The 9,961-nt window shown below is 36.5% G+C and overlaps 1 protein-coding gene across 1 annotated transcript in view; it reads left to right on the top strand.

Annotated features, from left to right (window-relative positions):
• DEPTOR (DEP domain containing MTOR interacting protein) overlaps nt 1-9,961 on the top strand; it is a 1,242,917-nt gene that overhangs the window by 434,173 nt on the left and 798,783 nt on the right. Inside the window, exon 3 of the mRNA XM_044066914.1 lies at nt 3,846-4,024. Within this exon, the coding sequence (XP_043922849.1) occupies nt 3,846-4,024 (179 nt within the window). The remainder of the gene's footprint in view (nt 1-3,845; nt 4,025-9,961) is intronic.

The following is a 9,961-nucleotide window of genomic DNA, read 5'->3' on the forward strand; positions in this document are numbered from 1 at the left end:
ACTAAATAAAGGTTCCGTAGTAAGTTATAAGGTATGATATACCTTATTATACAACGACCCCACATTAAATATTCAAAAACATGCACACTGATTGGTCAGCGTGCACGTTGTAAATCAGAGTTATAGTAATGGAAAAAGGTCCGGTCACCTGGACTTTTTCCATTACTATAACTCTTTTTTTTACAGCAATGGAGAATGCAAGATCTCTGTTGCTTCACACTGTCTCGCTATGTTAAACGTGTTTAACATAGCGAGACAGCTTTAAAAAAGCAACAGAGATTCTCCATTGCTTTTTTTAAAGCTGTCTCGCTATGTTAAACTCATTTAACATAGCGAAACAGTTTTTAAAAAGCAACGGAGATCTTGCTTTCTCCGTTGCTTTCACCCACAGCTCTGATGTACTGCGTAGGCATGCACATGCGCAGTACATCAGAACTGCCACAGAATACCAGACAGCTGCGGAAGGACAGCAAGGAGGCATTATACAATGCCATTATTTAAGAAAAGTAATTATTTTTTTTCTTAAATAATGTCATTGTATAATAGCAATAACCCACGCCTGGGTGTGGGTAATGTTGGATTTACCCGCTTCGCCCTCGTGACCAAACCACACCAGCCGTGGGTAAATCCAGCATTACTCACACCCAGGCATGGGTTATTGCTATACTAATAGCTGCTTAGTAAGATATAAGCTATAATACACACTAGCTATTTAATATAAAGTATAATTCACATTACTAATTAATTGTTTCTTAGTAAGTTATAAGGTATAATACACCTTACTAATTAGTAGCTACATAGTAAGGTATTTATTAAGTAACTGTTTCCTGCTTCTCTGTGTAGCACTGTCATGCTACACAACAAATTCCACCTCTGGAGAAGCAGTATACATAATATACCACCTTGTATCTTGTACACCTGTAAACATTCACAGACATTAACATTTTTTAGGTTGTTGTTTATCCTTCCCTGGGATTCAATAATGCCTACACAGTGTATACCATTCTGAGTGAACAGACAACAGACATAGCTCACACTTTCTTCCTCCTATTTTAGTTTTCCTAGCGATAGTCTTACAGATATAAATATGGACAGGGATTCAAAAAGGTGATCACAAAGTGTAGACTACATGTACACATAGTGTAATCTTTCTGAGTGTCTAGAAAGCACACACATGTGATAAGAATGTTCTTGAATACATATTGTGTGCAAGTAGTGTATACTTAGTGTGGGCTTTATTGAATCTGGCTCCTTGCTTATTTTATTTATTTTATTTATCCTTTGTTGACTGGGTTAGTCCCACTAGGCTAGTGGCCTCTTTTAGTGGAGACCCAAGATGGTATTTATACTACTAGATGAAATGTGGCCAAGGCATCAGAGAACTTTCCCTGCTTTTTCAATAGATCCAGTGAGATCTTTTGTATCCACCTTAGCTACAACTCAAGCAGACAAGACTTAAGTTCAGCATCTCATCCAAAGTTCAACACTCTCAGGAATTTAGTACCCCCTAATGCTTCCACCCAATGTTATTTGCCTCTCTTAGTTTTCAGTCCAGCTTTAAAACGTTTTGTCCTCCTTCTCAAGAGTTTGGAATACTTTCAGCAGTTTGGACCTTAGTTGCTTCATCATATTACTTCTGTTTTATCTCATATGGCTTTTTGTTACTTCAGTTGTATACCTTTATACTTCTGAAATAATGATGTTTCCTTTCTAACCTTGTCTGCCAAATCTTGATCATCACAGTGTTTGTTGTGACGTTTTGGTTTTATTTGGTTTACATATAAGTCATCTGCCTCTTTGATGGCAATTAAGATCTCCCCCATAGTTCTTCCATCACTCCAGGTAGACCATTGCTGGCCAACTTTTGGCCTTGAGGCTTGCGTGCAGGCACCTGGCCTCATTTGTGTGTACTTTTGCATGTTCTACCCAGCTACAAACCATTCAGATAAATGGGTGCTTGGATAATAGCGTGAGTCTATCATCTCTCAGTTTTGCCACAATATCACAGTGGAGCCCTCTTACAGATAAGGATTTTCTTAATGGTAGCAACTAGAATGTAGTTTTGTGTGTTACACATTGTAGAAAGGGAACAGTGATTGTGTGGTAAAACCATGTACAGCAGGGGTTTTATCCAGTTTTACCCAGTGCAGTGTGCTTCTACCTTTCAGTATGCCTACCATGCTGAAATATTCTTTTAAGCTGCAACCTTTCATGTCTTTCTGATAATAACATTTTCTATGTTTATGTTTCTTTTCCCTCCATGTAAATATTCAAACAGGCAAACCTGTTAAGGTAATCTTGATTCATTTCCAGTATAAAGCTATATTACTTTGTTTACATGGCACAAAACTAAATATTTCTTAATGATATTCAAGTACATGTTTTCCATCCTTCTTAAACTGATAAATGAAGTAAATCTCTAGTTATTCCCCAATTCTACTTCTTATGAAGTTATATTAACCTGTTTTCAAATTGTTTCACTTCTTTTCAAGCACTTTTCTCTAAAAGCCATTTCCATGTAATCTAGATATTTCACATAATTTTGTGAGGTGGATTAAGACTGGGTTAGGAGTAGGGGGTTTATAATATTTTGCAACTGTTAAACTACTATAACAGGGCTTGTGTGGCCTACATGCATGGGAAAATTGGCCACCACTGCCATAGACTCTCCCCTAAAATTTTCTTTGGCACTCTCACATTTTGCCACTCAGTCCACATAAAACGCAGCATGAATACTTTATTGTAACATGACTCTATTAACCTAATAACTCTTAAGCATGCTCTTTGATGTTCATTTCTTCCCACATGCTATTAACTTGTATATCAGCAAACCTTGTTCACTCCCATTTCAAAGTACAGTGTCTAGGATTTTTCTTCCTGTATAGCTACAGCAATTTTTCATACCTGCTTCATTCAGGGCAGGAAAGGTAACTGTGCCTTTATATAGCTGCAGCCCAGATGATTGTACTAATAATTCTCATGTTTAGATCCCTTGTAAGCAGGAGGTCACCATTTTTAACTCAGCATTAAGCTGCATATTGCAGCAATGAGTTGATTGTTTGATTTTGATGATTACCATTGGTTATGAATACACCATGTGACTTTGACCAGTATCCTGACTTGTTCTATGTCCTTTATGTAAGTGAGTTTTGTGTGTACTGAACCTTATCTGATTACTGGTAAATGTAGATGAATAAATAAATAATGAAATAAATAAAATCTTTAAGTATAATGTATTTGCTTTTTTTTTTTTTTGCTGTTCTTTCATATAATGTATACAGTCCTTGTTAAAAAGTAAGTAGACCCAGCAACTGAGTTTGTGGTAGGAATTCTGTATTCTGTTTTCACCTTCTATGAAGGTGGCAGTGTTATATGGATGGTGGAGATGAGCTTTGTGTGGCTACATTTTATAGACAAAGTAAGGCATTTCATGTTAAGTGAATTACTGATATCCCAGCTTTCAGAACACTATGACATTAGGACGAGTTAGCATTTGGCAGTGTTTTAACATAATCAACTTGAACCTAGCTGGTACTGAATTAGACCTTAGTTGAACAAAGCACTTCCTAGAATTTGAATACTGGCACTTTTGTCATAATTTTCATGCAGTACGAATGAATGGATTTGCATCATAAGTTGCTTTTCATTTCTATGACAACTGATGCAGTTGACATTTTTCAAAAATGAAAAAAAAAATGCAATTTCATGGACTAATGCCGATTGCTAAATTAAGTTGGTATACTTTAAGGCTGTACATTTTGGTCTCAAAATATTTTAATTGCTATTATTATTTCTGCAATTAATTATTAATTTCAGTGGACTTTAACACTAGGTCTGTTTTACAGGCTCAGACTCCATGAAGACAAGGTCATCAAAGACCGTCGCTATCACCTCAGGACTTATCCCAACTGTTTTGTAGCTAAAGAATTAACTGACTGGCTAATAGAGCACAAAGAAACTTCAGATCGGGAGACAGCAGTCAAACTAATGCAGATATTGGTTGACTACAGTGTTGTACATCATGGTATGTACATCTTTTTATTCAAAACATTGCTGCATCATGATTCTGTTTTCTTAGAAAGTAGTTCTGAAAATGGAGTTGCCAAGGAGAGTTGACATAGAAAAGACAGTGTGCATCCCATTCATATTACAGTACACTTCTGGCTGCTTTTCTTTTGTACTTTTAAGGGAAAGATGACTCTGAAATAATATGCAGGGGACTCTGCAGTTGCAGTTTCTTAGTTATAAGGCCTCATGTTACCAAGTGAAGAATCTAAGCATAGATCCTTGGCAGTTCTTGCCTGTTTGAGATGCCATTTCATTAGAAGCATCCTTCTGCTTCACCATGGAATGTCGTTGTCTTAGGAGAAAGGCAACAGCAGCTATGGAAAAACATTATAATATATGTACACTGTTTTGTGGAAACCGCAAGGTTTGGGGTGAGGGAGCTGTTACTACTATGTGGGGTGGCATTAGGGAGTTCATGTTCTGTGTTCTGTAGTACACCAATATACTGTTGTCTGTTCCACAATGATGCAGCATCTATAGGCAGAGTCATGTTTTGCTGTGAAGAATGCAAGCAACAAGTCATATGGGGTGATCAGTTGTCATGAAACCTGAGAGTTGCATCTATAAAAAGAGCATCCAACTTTGTTTTGAAAAAGTGGTAAAATAGTTAGTAAAAAGGTAATTGCCATCTAACTTGTATATACTTTCAGTTGTATATGGTTAATCACAGGAACACTGGTCAAAGACCATCCAGTCAATAATAACCATTTGAATGAAGATTTTCTGAAAACAGGCCTGCCATTACTCTAAACTTTGCCAATTTTATTTATTTTATTTATTTGTATTTGTTTACAGGCATAGTGATCATTTGCAGACACAGCGCAAGTGAAAAAGTTCACATTAGTAAAAACAAATTTGCAAATATGCAGTCAATAAAAGTAAAGATTTGTATATGGAAGCTGCACTTATATAGATAAACATAAGATGTCAATAGTGAAAATTCAAATAAAGACACTAAACAGTGAAAGTTCAAATAAAGTACATACAGAAATGTAAGCGTATGCATACAAAGGACAAGCCTAGAAGCAAGGAGAGGGTTTAGTTTGGAGAGATTAGAGTTTTTTTTTATTTTAGAGTGAAATACACAGGTTCCCTTCCTGCATGGGGGAGGGGGGAGGGATAGTGAGATTTTTACTGTTGATAAAACAACTTAAATAAATGTATCTAATGTTTTCAAAGTTCCTTTTGTTTTACTAGCCAGACTGTAAAGGCTTTAGTTGATTGATCACCTACTTACCTGATCAGCCATATTTTCTTTAATAACAGATTTACTATCAGTCATGGTTTACCAGTTCACTTTTCTACGCTAATATTACCAGTTAGCTTACCCAGTGAGTGTGTCATTTCAGTTATGCTTCCCTCTCTTCCCCCAGAACACCTGTCTAGATTGCCCAGGAGCTTCAGTTGCTAGAATTCAGCAAGCTTTAATATACTAGCCACACTGCAGAATGCTGTTTTCAAATCTCAGATAAAGTACTTTTTATTCTTTCCTCCTTTTATGTGTTTAAATGTGTCTATTTTAGTAAATCCTCCCTTACTGCAGTTTTGAGAATGACTACTGTACTAAGGGGCAGCCCAGGTTTCAAGGTACAGTGGGTGGCATCCCTGTAGCCATCACTGGAATAGATTTGCCAGCAGTCAGGGTTCAAGTCTCTGTTAAGTTACCTGCTCCTTTTCTCTGTGCCTTATAAATCCATAAACTACAATCTCGTCTGACTGCTATGATGTAACCCTAGCAGGTTTAACCTCTTCCTTGCCATCGTATACCCTAGAATCTGGTTTAGATTCACAGTTTCCTGAATGAACTGAAATAAAAGGCAAGTCACTACTTTCCTACACATTTTTCACACAGCCTACTTGCTGACCTGTTGTCCCATTAACCATAGTAAGGGCAACATAGCATAAACCAGTTTATGTTTTACTTAATTTTCATTCAACAGATTCAGCCCTTTTGTAGAGCAGGCTAAAACTCTGTGATTAGCATTTCTGTATGATTAACAGTGCTTGTTCTGGCCCACATCTACTGTTAGAGTAATGAGGTGTGTTCTCTGTCACAATGTCAAAAGGCTATAAATAACAAAACACTATAAGTATAATTTGCTGTTCCATGCTGGTGCTTTCCCACAATGCAGATATAGAGGCTATGGAAAATGTATATGAACAGTGTACTTTAGAAAGATCAGCAAATTAATGAAATTGTGATCCTTCAAGCAGAAATGCATTGTGCGATCTTCAGCAGCATCCCACAACAACTAGATGGACATAACAATGAGGCCTGATGGAAGATCTGCCCCTTGCTGGACTAGGCATTTCATTAATGAAAGTAAGAGGGTAATTTTTGTCAATTGTATTGAGGTGCCCTCTTTATGTATTTGCTTATTTTGTAAGGTAAGAGTTGCTACAGGGATAAACACAATTAAAGCCACTCCTTTCTGTTTGTTGGTATTTCATGCAGATGTAACTCTTCTGCTATCTGTTCCAGGGCGTAATCTACATAAACAGCTTTCTGTGGTGAATGCCCCCCCCCCCCCCCCAATGTTGGCGTCTCCTCTTGTTTTTCTTGTATACGTTTCCGTTTCATTTTAATCTTTTCTTCATTGCTACCTTGTGTCTAAGTGATGACGACGCATGCCACCCTTGAATACGTTTACTATATTTTATTTTCTTGTCCTAAAAGCCCATTATGTGGCTTATCAAACAAATTAGTAAATAATGTCATCATTTTAGGACACAGTGTTGTGACCTACTAACTTGAAAGCCAGACAGACAGGAGTGTAACAACAGAATTCATTTTTCTTTGTTTGTATTTTAATTGGTTTACTCAAATACATATAATTTTTGTAACAGTTTGACCTCCTCTTTCACTAAGGCTGTGATAATGGGATTAAACTGAGCAATTTATCCCATGTTTGTATGCACACGTGATGCCTTTGCAAGAATTAAACAACCTTTTATATATCAGTTTATGAGGATGTGCATGAATGTGTGTGTGTGTGTGTGTGTGTGTGTGTGTGTGTGTGTGTGTGTGTGTGTGTGTGTGTGTGTGTCTGGGTCTGCTTGTGTATGTCACTGAAGTAAAAGCAAAAGACAAAAATATGTATCTAAATGAATGCTACTCAGTCGAATGGAAATAATAAAAAAGATTAAGTCACAGGAAGTGCTGTAAACTAAAACATTACAGAGATTCGTCCAGACACCAACATACTTCTATAATGCATCATCTCTTTGCTGGTCTAGCTTAGATAAATTACCTTTATACACCAGTTTGGTTTACTGAATTTTTATAAAAGAGCAAAGCAGCTGCATGCCATTTCTGCATCTTCACTATAGGGTGCAGTGCTGTGGGAATTATAAAATATTATTCATGTAAGAGATGCAGTCATTGTAAATGTACATAATGCATTTATACTCACAATGCTTTTCAAATGAACTAGTCATGGTGGATTCAGAGCCTCCATTAGTACCGCATAACAGTTTTCTTCCAATCGTTATTTGGGGTGTTACATCACCTGAGAATTTTAAAAATTAATCCTGCCTTTCTGGCCAGTGGGATTTCGGCCATGTGATTACTGCATGACTTACCTGGAGAAACTCATAACTGCTTATCTCCCTGAACAGATTTAATATCCAAGAAGGGCAAAGATGAATATGATCCTGGGGTCAGTATCTCCTTAATCTCCTAAAAATAGTTTGCATTCCACAATCTGCGTGGCAACCATCTCCTGTCTCGTGAGTTGTTTGCGCTCTGCCAGATACTCTGATCGTCTCATCTGTGGCTGTAGCACAACAACCTAGCTACTACACTCCCTTTATACACACTAGAAAAAAAATGGAGACTGATAAGACGGGGGAAATCACTTGGTAGCTTTGGACCTGCTTTGAAGAACATACCATGGAATTCGGACCATGTTAAGCCTGAAAGCAACTGAAGTAATTTTAGCGTACTCTGAATATTAAGTCATCAGTGTTCCTCAGGTAAAATGTCACTTCCTGCTGAACTGACTTAAGGTCCTTATGTGGACTACAACACTAAGTATATACTAAAATATTCTTTTTTAATATCCCGTTTATTGCTGTTATTGAATAGTTATTTTTCCAATATTTTTACATTACAGTAACTTTTAGAATTCCTACAAAAGAAAAAAATGCATATATTGAACATGTTACAACAAGAACCATAGATATATATATATATATATATATATATATGTGTATATATATATATATATATATATATATATATATATATATATATATATATATATATATATACAGTTGACAAGATACTGTATTATGCATGTGAATAAGTTGCAGGTGTAATTATTGCTAAAAAAAAAAAAAAAAAAAAGTACACCGATGATTGAAAGATTATTGTTATAGCAATGCTTAGGATGGAGATGGAGTGGTAGCTTGAATGGGTATGTAGCTCTTTCTCTGACATTTGATTTCCGTAATCATGGCTTATTTCATAGTTCCCCAAATAACTCATTTTATGTCACATTTCGTTTTTATTTATTATTTGCTTTTTTTAGCCAGGTTAATCCCACTTGGCTTCTAGCCTGTACCCAGGGAGACCTAAGGTAATAATTATGCAGATGGAGAAATTTGGCTAGTGTGCCAGGAAACTTTCTGTACTATTTTAAGGGATACCATCACATATTTAATATTCACCTCCACTATCACCAACTCAGGCAGATGAGAACTCAGTTTAATGTCTTCTTTCAGCAATGTCACTTCAAGAGTGCAGCACTCCCTGATGCTGCAATGTTGTGTCAGTATTGGTTCATGAATCCAACATCTAGCTGAGGATAGAACCCAGACCCTTTTAGTCTTCTGTCATAAAAGCTGAGGATGCACTCTGCTGAGACACTTACAGCTGAATCTGAACATAAGCAGCTGAGCACATATTTGCAAGATACTATGTGCATTTGTTTTCAGAACCAATACAGAAAACGGGTTCCATAAGAACCACCATACTATCTATCTCTGCTACTCAGATAAGCTTAACCTTTTGATATGTGGTTAGAAACCCACATTAGCCCTACAAAGGTGCATCTTCAGCTGAGAGTGCAATAAGGTTCTATACAACTGTGTAATAACATTTGAAGAAGCTCGGATTGATTTACCATTATTCAATAATCACCCCCCCGCTTGCCTGACACCCACTATTGCTTGACATTCCTGAGACTTCAGCCTTTTCAGCAAGTTTCCAAGGGCTGTACCCACTGGGCAGGTGCTTCCCTTAAACGTATTCCAGCTAAGAGCCAGCTTCATTGGCCTCTGCATTAAGCTAATTTGAGGCAAATGTGAGAGAACGTATGGCACTGAATACTCTTACTATGTGATGGCTCGTGCTATGTGGTTAATACAGTGTAGTTAATACCATGTGGCTAATACTGTGCTTCATCCTCTATGTCACTCACTATGTTAATGTACAAATGCTATGTTTGCTGTTGTTAAGTTTGTTTGAATTATTGCATTCATGATAATATGTATGATGCTACCAGTCTCATTTGGCGGTAACACATGTAATCAAATAATATATTATAAAATATATATATAATATAAAAATATTATAAATATATAATATATTATAAGTAATATGTTATACAAATATGTATTTTTGCTCCTGTACTACTTTAGGCTAACTAGTTTTAATAGTTTCTGGTCATTATTTGTCTTCTTCCCTGACCACCTCATAATCTGTGCTCTCTCTCATGTCTAGACAGTCTCTAACCTCATGTTTTTTCTATCCAATTTCCCCCCTACAAACCCTTCCCCAGCTTTTTCTGAGAAACTACAAGGTCTATGCTGCAATAAGGAATTATATCAGATGATTGTATAACACAAATGTCAGCTATAATAGCATAGGATGTAATTTCTGGTGTAATGT

Source organism: Protopterus annectens, chromosome 3.part1 (genome assembly GCF_019279795.1).
Source record: "Protopterus annectens isolate FY-2018-M chromosome 3.part1, PAN1.0, whole genome shotgun sequence".
NCBI classification, from domain to species: domain Eukaryota; kingdom Metazoa; phylum Chordata; order Ceratodontiformes; family Protopteridae; genus Protopterus; species Protopterus annectens.